An 11,941-nucleotide genomic window follows, 5' to 3' on the forward strand; every position below is an offset into this window, starting at 1 on the left:
ATAAAAACGAGCCATCTGCTCCATGTGGATTGTGCTACCTTATTAGGCGTAGACATTGACAGCAAATTGTCATTTAATGAACATGTTGAGAAAGTATGTAAAAAGTTGGCCTCTAGAATCGCAATATTGCGTAAGATCCGAGCGTGTCTACCCCTTAAACAGCGACTTCAGTTTTATAATAGCATTATTCGCCCCGTTATGTCTTACGCTAACGTTGTTTGGGCAAATTGCGATAAAGAGCGGCACGCGTTATTTGTCATGCCGATCGCATGACACCATCAGTTGCTTTGTTTAACAAGCTAGGTTGGATCCCGTTTTATGAGCAACCTAAGATTGATAAATGCACAATAATGTATAAGCGAATTAATGGGACTTTGCCGAATTATCTAAATGAACAGGAGGACGCTCTTTCGCTGTTTCGGCAACAAGACTGTGGAACAGTACACCAATTGAAATTAGGAAACTAAATTCTGTAGCATGTTTTAAAAAGAACATGTTTGCCAATATTTTTAAGGAACAACAACTTTTGCATCATTTCGTAATTTAATAATTTATTTTTTATCTTATAATTGAATCCTGTCATATTTTATATTTTAACTGTATATATATATATTTTAGCTTACAGTATTTTAGATTGTAAATAGTTGTGAGGGCCACAAGTTTATTAGCCTTTGGCTATTAAGTGCCACCCTCTTTAAATAAAGGCTTTATTATTATTATTATTATTATGTCTTTACCACTAAGTGACGCCGATACGAGTCGCGCCGCAGCGCACCTCTAGCACAAATAATAATAATAATAATAATAATAATAATAATAATAGCGTATGTCTGTTTGTGGTTATAATAATCATCTTTATTGAGGAAACTTTCAGAAAAAAAGATATGGTTTTCAAAGAGGACCTCAAAACTAGATATATCTAGTAAAAACAACAACTACTCACTACCTTCGCCATCTCTTTTGTCTGTTTCCATTTCGACACCGAGGGGGTACTGGGGTTGAGCCCGCGCTCCAAAATTTAAAAAAAAATTATTGGAGCCAAAATCAAAAAGCTTCGGACAATGAAATACTCCTAGAGGAAATTCAAATCACAGAAAACGTGCCTGTCAAATTGGCGAAATGAAATAAAGGCCACAGGTCAAAACCCAGTAGAATGATGAACCCTCCACTCCCACAAGTGACCAAGACAGAACTTCTCCTTACAGTATGAATACAATATCAAGCAGGCAGGTGACGAGAATGGAGAAGAACATCGATCATGGGATTAGTAGTTGAGCCAATACCAAATTCTTTGAACTCACATCGTAAGAGTTGTCTGGCAGATAGTAAGGACAATTACTAATCAGATCTTGGGAGTGAAAGGGTTTCATACATCGAGGTTGCACTGTCCGGTTTTAATGCCCGTATACTAGCACATGAGACATTTCTGCGATTTGATTGGCTTAGAGCAGTGGTGTTTCAGCTTAATTTAAGCCAAATACCTACATGTGAAAATTACAAACTAAACCCGGGTAGCGGTAGAGACGAATAACAGCATAATTTGTACCTGATGTTTGGCATGAATACCACTGGTGATATTTCAAAATTGCCTCAAATGCCACCGGCCTAACAGCTGGTGAGACTACGCATAACAATTTCGAAATATCACTGCAGGCATTTAGGTCAAATATCACTAGAGATCATCCAATTACCTACACAAAGACAAAGGACAAAACCACACACTCCTTTGAATATAAATTTGGGCATCAGTCTTTATTTTCAACAACAATACCAATGAATGTGTCAAAACTTTTCTTGTCTACTCCATTCGGTTAGGCAGTATTGTTTAGAGGGGGAAAAAATCTCCAGTCATCACTGCCTGCACACATTCAACCTTGATGGTGGCACTTGATAGCTACATCACACCAGCACAGTTCCTGCCCTTGCATGTCAGCTGCTGCAACTGAAGAAAAGAGAGAATTTTGCTCATCTGTTGACACTGATAGAAACATGAAATTGCACAGCAAAAAGTATGAAAATTCCTTAACGCCCCAGCTAGCTTCACACTGAACTCCTGCACTTTTTGAAGCAATAATAACCAATCCAAAGTGTCTGAATGAAATTCAGCTGCAAAGGAGGAATGAATTAATGTCAAGGGTTGATGTGATAATGATGGATGGAGTTAAAAGTTTCTGATGGCTGTCATTTCCATAGCGCTGGTCGCAGGCTTGCGGCAGAAGGCCTGCGCGCGTAGCGCAATGGTGATCATGGCCTGTCAGGGGAACGACAGCCTCTTGTGTGTTCAGTGGGGGAAATGTTACGTAGACGGGTAAATGGATGGTATAATCCAGAAATCTAGTAATGTCATTGACCATATTTACCTGCAGGCGAGGCGATGTGACAGCTGTTAATAACCCTTTCACTACCACAAATGACCTGGAGAGAGAATTTCTCCTAACGATATAAATACAATATGAACAGGGTGAGTGCTGAGAATCCAGAACATCATCTCAATTTGGGGACCATTGGTTGATGCCATACTAAATTCTACCAAGGAACTACCATCATAAGGATTGTATGGTTGACAGTGAGGAGAGGTGCAAATTTGATCTGGGAGCTAAAGGGTTACACTCAAGTGGTAAGGGACGTACAGGTGCAATCTGGTTTGAAGGGAATTTCATTCCTGTGCAAGCCGTCATTTCAAATGGCTGACAGATAACAATAATAATATTATCTCGGAGTGGGTGATCAATCATTATTCTCACGGATTTGATTTTATGAATTGACTGACCTTTTTTTTTCCCAGGGAAGGATTCAATTTGTACTTCACTTGGTCCTTGTTTTCCCTACAGGCAGGAAAGCAGGAAAATTCACATTGACATTCAATTTACAGCCTCCTTTTAATGAAGCCTTTCACTCCCTCCCAAGATCTCCAGAGTAATTCTCCTTACTGTCAGCCATACAGTTCTGGTGACGTTGGCTTGGAGAATTTGCTATTGGATCAGCTTAAGTTCCCTTCATTTCTATTTTTCTTTGATCTCATCACTTGTCTGCTTGATATTGCACATTGTATATTGTATATTGGATATTGGATATTGGATATTGTATATTGGATATTGTATATTGGATATCGTATATCGTATATTGGATATTGCATATTGTATTATCATTTCTACTATTATTAAATGAGATTGCTATCATATCAGGGGTGATTTTGTAATGAGAACTTAGAGGCTGCCCACTCTTGGGGTTGAAGGGTTAAGATTTTTTCTTTCGTTAACGTATTGCAAACTGTACATAACTAGTAAAGCAGATCCTATTTAATGCTTCAGAGATGACCTTTCTACAAGTAACTGGAGTTGAGGCAATGGAAGATATTATTGCATGCTCAGTGTATTGTAGCAGAGTATTGAAAAGTTTCCTGTTTCTGAATTCCAGCAGTGGATAACTCTTGTATTCCAGCGCTGTTATTTCCCAGCCCCTCTTAGCTGTTCTCAGTTTCTCAGCAGGAGTTAACTGTTGTATTCCAGTACTGTTAATTTCCAGCCCTAACACAGCCGTTCTGAGATTACCAGCAAGGAATAAATATTCTTTGGCAGTACTTACTTGTATTTTCCAGCTGGAGGTAACTGCTATGTCTAAGCACAATTCTTTTCTGGCCCCTCTTGGCTGATTGGAGTTTGCCTGCTCCAGTTGACTGTTATTTTCTGTAAAACAGAATAATATACATAAGGACCCAGGCATGAAGTGAAGAAACCTTCCTTGGAAACCTTGGAAACAACACAATGTTTTTAATTGCTCAGATCAAAACCAAAAAATTTTACTGTTTGTTAAAAACAATGTTATGCAATGTTAAATGTTACATAATGTTAAAAATATCCAGGCCAAAAGTAATTCTGAACACAAAATTTAATAAATTTGACAGCTGTGAAGTATATAGCATTGCTTATGAATGAGACAAGAACGTGCTTTTAAATTTCCATCATACCTGAATAATGTCTGCGTAAAAATTGAGCTCAAATGTAGTATTTTTAACTTATAAATCTACTCCTAGTAAGTGGCCCTGGCAAACTATCTTTACATGTCACTGCCAATAAAATAACCCTCCATCTTCATAAAGATCTAAGTAGGCTCTTAAGGCCTTCCTGTCATTTTTTTAAAGCATGGCCTCACAAACTTTTTCTGTTGGCTCCACCAACAAAAAACATTTAGGGAAAGTCAAATAGTCAATACCACAACTAGTACTTAAATACTAAGTTAGCAATTGACTGAGACACCATTAGCACCACCATAAAAAAATGTAGGAACCCTCAACTGGCTGAAACTTGCATCATTCAGTTGCATACTATTCTTCCCATATACTGACTTTTTTGGCATGCAAAACACTCCAGTCGTAAGGGACGTACAGGTGCAATCTGGTCTGAAGGGAATTTCATTCCTGTGCAAGCCCTGTCATTTCAAATGGCTGACAGATAACAATAATAATATTATCTCGGAGTGGGTGATCAATCATTACTCTCACGGATCTGGTTTTATGAATTGACTGACCTTTTTTTTTTTCCAGGGAAGGATTCAATTTGTACTTCACTTGGTCCTTGTTTTCCCTACAGGCAGGAAAGCAGGAAAATTCACATTGACATTCAATTTACAGCCTCTTTTTAATGAAGCCTTTCACTCCCTCCCAAGATCTCCAGAGTAATTCTCCTTACTGTCAGCCATACAGTTCTGGTGATGTTGGCTTGGAGAATTTGCTATTGGATCAGCTTAAGTTCCCTTCATTTCTATTTTTCTTTGATCTCATCACTTGTCTGCATGATATTGCATATTGTATATTGTATATCGTATATTGGATATTGCATATTGTATTATCATTTCTACTATTATTAAATGAGATTGCTATCATATCAGGGGTGATTTTGTAATGAGAACTTAGAGGCTGCCCACTCTTGGGGTTGAAGGGTTAAGATTTTTTCTTTCATTAATGTATTGCAAACTGTACATAACTAGTAAAGCAGATCCTATTTAATGCTTCAGAGATGACCTTTCTACAAGTAACTGGAGTTGAGGCAATGGAAGATATTATTGCATGCTCAGTGTATTGTAGCAGAGTATTGAAAAGTTTCCTGTTTCTGAATTCCAGCAGTGGATAACTCTTGTATTCCAGCGCTGTTATTTCCCAGCCCCTCTTAGCTGTTCTCAGTTTCTCAGCAGGAGTTAACTGTTGTATTCCAGTACTGTTAATTTCCAGCCCTAACACAGCCGTTCTGAGATTACCAGCAAGGAATAAATATTCTTTGGCAGTACTTACTTGTATTTTCCAGCTGGAGGTAACTGCTATGTCTAAGCACAATTCTTTTCTGGCCCCTCTTGGCTGATTGGAGTTTGCCTGCTCCAGTTGACTGTTATTTTCTGTAAAATAGAATAATATACATAAGGACCCAGGCATGAAGTGAAGAAACCTTCCTTGGAAACCTTGGAAAATAGACTATGTTTTTGATTGCTCAGATCAAAACCAAAAAAGTTTACTGTTTGTTAAAAACAATGTTATGTAATGTTAAATGTTACATAATGTTAAAAATATCCAGGCCAAAAGTAATTCTGAACACAAAATTTAATAAATTTGACAGCAGTGAAGTATATAGCATTGCTTATGAATGAGACAAGAACGTGCTTTTAAATTTCCATCATACCTGAATAATGTCTGCGTAAAAATTGAGCTCAAATGTAGTATTTTTAACTTATACATCTACTCCTAGTAAGTGGCCCTGGCAAACTATCTTTACATGTCACTGCCAATAAAATAACCCTCCATCTTCATAAAGATCTAAGTAAGCTCTTAAGGCCTTCCTGTCATTTTTTTAAAGCATGGCCTCACAAACTTTTTCCGTTGGCTCCACCAATAAAAAACATTTAGGGAAAGTCAAATAATCAATACCACAACTAGTACTTAAATGCTAAGAAACCTTCCTTGGAAACCTTGGAAAATAGACTATGTTTTTAACTGCCAACTTGGACGTGTACAAACAGGCAAAAGAAACAAAGAGACAGACAGACAAACAGACAAACACTCGCTCGTCGCTCGAGTCAGGAGGACGCTCGTCCCCTGCGGTTGAAAGCCCCGTATTTGCGAACAGAGAGAAAAATCTACGGAGGGAAAAGGCTTTCGATTCTCTTGCGAGTTGCTTCGTTCTCAGAGTCGATCGACTGCTGGTTTTTTTGCACTCGCGCGTTCGTCCACGTGTGCGCCACGAATCGAGTCGAAATCGAAGCGGCTTCGCAGACGAGGTGCGAAATCTTCCAAACGAACGAACGAACGAACGAACGAACGAATATTGCGCAAAGAGAAGAAGGTTGAAATCGACTCGCCCGCAGTCGAAAAGCCTTCGTTAAGTTGTGGGAGTGAACTCAATTCAGATAATATATACAGCCACTGGAGAGTCTCCAAGTAAGTGCTCTCCTCTCTCGCCCAACGAATCATTCTTTGCACAGGGTTACCTTGAACACAGCAACATCGCAACTTCGAAACCTCGGGGATGGAAGGTGTGTGATGCCATATTCCCACTGCCTCCGATTTCGTGGAGGCGAAACGAAAAGACATGTCTCTCTAGCTCGCAGGGCCAGCTAGTCGAGTCACCTAATGCGCGTGCGCGCGCGCCTTGGGGAGGGAGGGAGGGAGGGGGGAGGGGGGGACATTTGGCGCTAGGCCGATATGGCCGGCCAACTAGCCAATCAAATAATAATAAATAATAATGATAAACTATATTTACGCGTTTCCTATTACTACCGATAAGCATGCATTTGGTTTTGTCCAAATTTAAAGTCATTTTTTTTTTTTCGTGTGTGTGTGTGTTCCTTTTAACGATAAAAATGCTTTCGGGAAATAAAAACGTATAGTAGTGATCAGCTCTACGCGCAATATATTTGAAGAACTTTCCGTCCATCGGACGCAAAATTCATTCTCTTTGGAAGTCGACGGGGTGAAATTTTCATTGAATTAATTCCTTGCCGTCCCACGTTGACCAAAGTACAAGGGGAGAGACGCGCTAGTTCCCACGCATTGCTTTCAGTTCGAGTCACGTCGTGTGTAAGAAGTCACGTACCTGGGAAGGCAGGAAGTGGCCAGGGCTATCAATCATTTATTGTGTACGCGCAGAACCTGCGCGAACACAATAGAGACCTCCACTTCCGGTGCCATTTTTGGAAACTTGCAGCCATGTTGTCATGTAGGCACGAAAGGCGAGGAATGGCGAGCGCGTCGTTTGTTGAAGTGAATAAGTCACGACACCTGACCTAATACATCGTCGATTTTCAATCTCTCATCAAATAATCGTCCTCGAGTGTTCGTAGCTTCTCTCTTTTCTGTTTTAGCTTGCTGGAATTCGCTCGAGGGTCCTAAACTTTGATCCTAAATATCTGCGTGACCTCGTCGAAAATAACACTCACGAACCCTAAGCACGCCCTCCTCTTGCTGGTCCTGTCTTTAAACACGTCCCAGATGAGATTCTCAGCTCATTCCCCATATGAACTCACACAGTTAAGGTCGTTCAACATGCCGCCCAGAAGGAAACGTTCCAAAAGAGCAAGGGGTTGGGAGTTTATAGAAACACAAGCTGCGGAAAGTCGCAGGTCGGTAACGCGCTAAAATACACATGGTGCTCTGTTCTGTTTACTTTTTTTGTTTTTTTTTGTTTTTGTTTTTTCTGTCATTGTTCCCCGAGGTGAACCGCACCCAGTGAAATGACCAGTAGGCAATCATTGCATTCATTGTATTCATTTGGAAGCTGTTTTATTTGCGGTCGTCTCTGCCTCTTCTTTCTCAGTTTTTGTCTTTGTTGTTTTGTACTATGCGTTTGTACTATACATTGTCGGCATGGTACTATACACGCTTGATTTTTACTTGGTGTACTTAGCGACGACTCTCTTTCGCATTGCAGTTCCCGTCTTGATCCCGTTCCCGTTCCCGTTCCCGTTCCCGTTCCCATTCAAGACGAGGAAGATCCAAGCGAGGAAAGGTATGATATTAAATTTGACTTAGTGGGCACATATTAGATTCTATCTACTCCCCCAGAGTCACTTATTGGGACAGAGAATGTCTGTTGGTCTATTCCTTTATTTCTGGCAAAGGTTTCCAAAATTCAGAAGAAAACTCGATCAACCATGCCCTTTTATATGCTCGAATCATGGAAGGCGTGCCCCTTTCCCTGGGAGTTGACCAGGATAATAGTACATAAGTGTTTTCTCCCCAGTTACTGGTATTTTTTAATCTTGCCACAATATTTCTTGAACACCGAAACCAAATTATGCCCCATTCACACCAAAGCTTAAACATGTTTAAAAGTTGTTTTGTTAAACACAGTTTAATTTTTTTTTTCTTCATAGAAACTATTTAACCGAATATTTTTGACTTGAATGTAGCACATTGGAAATACAAGTTAGCTAGTACTTGAATCCAATGGAAAATCAAGTTTTTCAGTTCTCTGTTTATAATTTTCATTCAATGAAAACCAGTTTAACAAAACATGTTTTGCTGGTGTGAATGGGGTATTAGTTGGCTGCAGATTTTGAAGGGCATCTACTGCTCTGGTTGAAGATCATCATCAGAATTATTGTTATTCTTCTTAATGCTATTATCATTATTACTACTACTTTGATTATTACTATTATTATTATTATTACTATTATTATTGTAGCCTTGTTAATATAATTATAATCCATGCCCCAGTAGTTCTCAAAAAGGCATGTGCTCAATATTGTCGAATTAAATTTCAACTCGGCCAAAGATAGTTTCGGTGGTGTTACATCAGATTAGCCATCAGGCTACTGCAAAATTCCAACCAAATTGCTCAAACTTACCCAGGAAACAGATTGCACTTGACATGTGCCTTGGGTTTGTCCACTCTATCTGATGAACGGAGCACATAAAAGTGAGAACTGCTGTGCAAGGAACAGGGCAAAATAAAATACTCTACAACTTTTGTAGTACTCGACTGGAGAACTTGAGATTGTATACCAAAGAGTACAAATTGGTTAGAATGGTCGATCGATCGTGACGTCCCTGTTTACATTTTTGCCCATTAGCATGCCGGTGAACCCGTAGGAGATGTAGCTGTGTATACCAGTCATGTTCAAAAATGAAAAGAGCTGGTTGAATTATGCAGGGTGAACCCGTAGGAGATGTAGCTGTGTATACCAGTCATGTTCAAAAATGAAAAGAGCTGGTTGAATTATGCAGTTTGTTTAGGTTTCGACTCCTTGCAATCAGTCACAAAGAAATTGGCCACAAGTAAAAAAAAAACTGCAAAATCACTTGCAGGCAAAACATCAACGAGCTCATGCATTCCCTGTAAATTTTGGGGTCTTGAAAAGAGAATTCCTGGGAAACTGTTTGTTATCTATCGATGGGGCTCAGATTGTCAGAGATAACTGAAATGGTTCATATGCGCTTTCCAAATTCAAAAATTTCATCTTATTTCTTCGCGAGATGATGATGATGACGAGGCAAAAAATGTAAACAAGGATTCACCCACGTTCAGAAAAGGAAACAGAAGTAGCTCTTGAGCAAGGCAATTCATGTTTTTTCAATTTTTTTCATGCTTTGTTTTTCCCTTTTTTTCCTAGCCCTTCAAGCTCGTTCATTGATGATGAAACACAACCCCGGGACTCACCAATGCTGCATGTGGCCTTAGACAACCAGCCATCCACAAGCAGGGATGTGGCACCGGTCGTTGTTGCACCGTATTTCCCGTCTGGCCTGGCGGTATCGTTGGAAGATAGAATGCGGTTCAACTTCAATCTGTTCCTGTATGACAGCTTGCGTTTGCCCGCAGGGCTTTTTGCTGAGGACCAAGCTGGAGAAGTGGTATTTGAAGACCTGCAGACATGTAGAGATTATTGTTCACGCTATGTACAGAGTAGAGAGGAATGGTGCAGCACACAGCGGCAGGAGTCAGACCACTCACAAGAAAGAAGAAATGAACTGTCCAAGGAGGATATGTTTCTAACCACGGGAGAGGCCTTGGATGGGAGTCTGAGATGTGGCAACGAGGCATTCGACCGCAACTTGAATTTGGTACGCCTTGACCTCTTTGGGAACGTCATGATCTTGAATGCCCCCCACTGGAGCGATGTCTCTGCCCAGTTTACACATGGTTTCCCTCGTCGTCTCATCACGGACACACACAGAGGAATCTTGCCCGGCAATATCACGGTGGCAGCACGCATTTCGAACCAGGGAATTCGAAGCGTGTCTCCAGGTAACTCGAAAACATTTTTTAACAATTTTTTTTTCTTTAAAAAAAAAAAAAAAACCAACAAACAAACAAAAACAGTAGTAGTAGTATTCCATTGCGAGGTAAAAATGATAACTCTGCTAGCACCAAAGAAAATTCAAGCTTGGGACAGTTTTGGAAGACTCACTTATTACATCTTGTGTTCTCAATGCAGTTCCTCTGATTACCTTTGGTACAAAGTGATTTGTTCTTGTGAAGGGCTAGTGCTCAGGACGTGCAATTGACATCGACTCTCTTGCAGGTGACGTGGCTGCTTTCATGTCAAAAGAAATGATACGAGGTCTGGGACTCACCGTGACAGAACTGATGCTCGCGCGAATGACAGCAATCAGATATGCGGGCAAGAAAGACAAGCCTGCACGTCTGGTGGAAATGATGCTTCGATTTGGAGTGGACTTCCTGACCATGACGCCCCTGGAAGCCGAACAGACAAAGGGGCTCAGACTGGCCAGCTCTTCCCACTGGGATCTGGTGATAGCCTCTGCTCCAGACCATGGGGAGGACAGCAGTTCGGATGAGTCAGAACTCTCCGTCGGGTGGGATGCTGAAGAGGAGCTGGACCCACTTCCCGCCCGAGGAACCCCAGAGCACACTGAAACCGTGACAAGGCACATAGAAAATCTGCTGCAGTGTTACGTGTCTGTGCAGACAACGACTCAGGTAGGGTCTCTCCTGTGATCAAGAGCGAGTCAGTCAGTCAGTAGACGAGCTTAGAGCCCATTACTCCAGATGACCATAATACACGCATTTAAAGATCCTCTTCATCATGCAGGGCCTTGTTTTAGATGACCAACTAGATATATCTCACCCTTTTATAACAGGCACTGCGAGTCACAGCTGCAGAAGCGACACCCACACGAAGACCCAGCGGCAGCTCCGGCTTGGTCAGACGAAGAAAGCAGGCGACGCCCAGACGTGCCAGCACCCGAGCATCCCAGGTGTCCACAGAAGGGCCAGTAGCTGAGCAAAGACCGAGGGACCAAGAAGTGCAGCAGGAAGTACCACCAGATCCCCGGCAGCGTCTGCTAGCACTGCCGGGAATCATAGCCACACGCATACCCAACAGAGAGTCTTTGGACAGACTGCAAAAGTTCCTGCAAGGAAACCAACCTTGCAACCCACCACAGGTGAACTGAAATTTAAAAAATAAATAACTGCACATTGACTGACAAAATGATTTGATAGGTGCTAACTTCAAAAATATTAGATTGGCATTTGCTGAATAGTTGGGGCCAGGAGACAGAGGAAATTGAGACTCAATCTTTGTCAAAAACTTTTAACCTACATTTAATTTTGACCTTTTAGAGGGGCAGGGGGAAATTGAGAATGAACCAATTGTAAGTTAAAAAATTTTCACCCCATTTTAAATTTTTTAATTTTCACTACTTGCACGAAGCATGCTTTATTATTATTATTATTAATTTTATTATCATTATTATTATTATTATTATTATTATCATTATTATTATTAGTGGAGGTACCTACCTCACCTGTTGCTTTTTTTTTTTCTCTCCCTAGGCAGAACAGCAGGCCAGATCTTCAGACACGCAAGCCTTACAGCAGGCTAGACAATCTGCAGCTCTCAGGGTCTACACAGAGGAACGTACCAGAATAGCGAGGCAGAGAGTCCGCGACGTCTGGACAGCCACTGGGGCCGACTGCACTTGCCTGGG

General features: G+C 40.9%; 2 protein-coding genes across 2 annotated transcripts; one reads left to right on the top strand and one right to left on the bottom strand.

The window, feature by feature from the left end:
• Positions 1-1,725: 1,725 nt before the first annotated feature.
• Positions 1,726-6,615, bottom strand: LOC149039482 (uncharacterized). Its single transcript, XM_089185659.1, has 5 exons — positions 6,475-6,615; positions 5,288-5,388; positions 4,528-4,583; positions 2,361-2,433; positions 1,726-1,942 (listed from the first exon to the last, which is right to left on the bottom strand). The coding sequence occupies exons 1-5, from the start codon at positions 6,575-6,577 to the stop codon at positions 1,895-1,897; spliced, it is 381 nt and encodes a 126-aa protein (XP_089041785.1). The 5' UTR covers positions 6,578-6,615; the 3' UTR covers positions 1,726-1,894.
• Positions 6,616-7,449: 834 nt separating this feature from the next.
• Positions 7,450-11,936, top strand: LOC149039483 (uncharacterized; the record flags this gene model as incomplete). Its single annotated transcript, XM_089185815.1, has 6 exons — positions 7,450-7,605; positions 7,914-7,991; positions 9,598-10,232; positions 10,510-10,928; positions 11,090-11,395; positions 11,787-11,936. Coding segments are annotated over exons 1-6 (1,719 nt in total), but the record flags the coding sequence as incomplete, so codon positions are not given.
• Between the last annotated feature and the right edge of the window lie 5 nt (positions 11,937-11,941).

Source organism: Pocillopora damicornis, chromosome 10 (assembly GCF_964200805.1).
Source record: "Pocillopora damicornis chromosome 10, jaPocDami1.2, whole genome shotgun sequence".
Lineage (NCBI taxonomy): Eukaryota > Metazoa > Cnidaria > Anthozoa > Scleractinia > Pocilloporidae > Pocillopora > Pocillopora damicornis.

Bases quoted from the DNA above. Each gene is read 5' to 3' on its own strand.
- LOC149039482 (XM_089185659.1), bottom strand. From the start codon at position 6,577: ATGTCTTTTCGTTTCGCCTCCACGAAATCGGAGGCAGTGGGAATATGG. The intron at 4,584-5,287 runs GTAAGTACTGCC...TCCTGCCTGTAG, and splicing joins CCTCCAGCTGGAAAATACAA to GGAAAACAAGGACCAAGTGA. The intron at 2,434-4,527 runs GTCAGTCAATTC...TTATATCGTTAG, and splicing joins TTCCCTGGAAAAAAAAAAAG to GAGAAATTCTCTCTCCAGGT.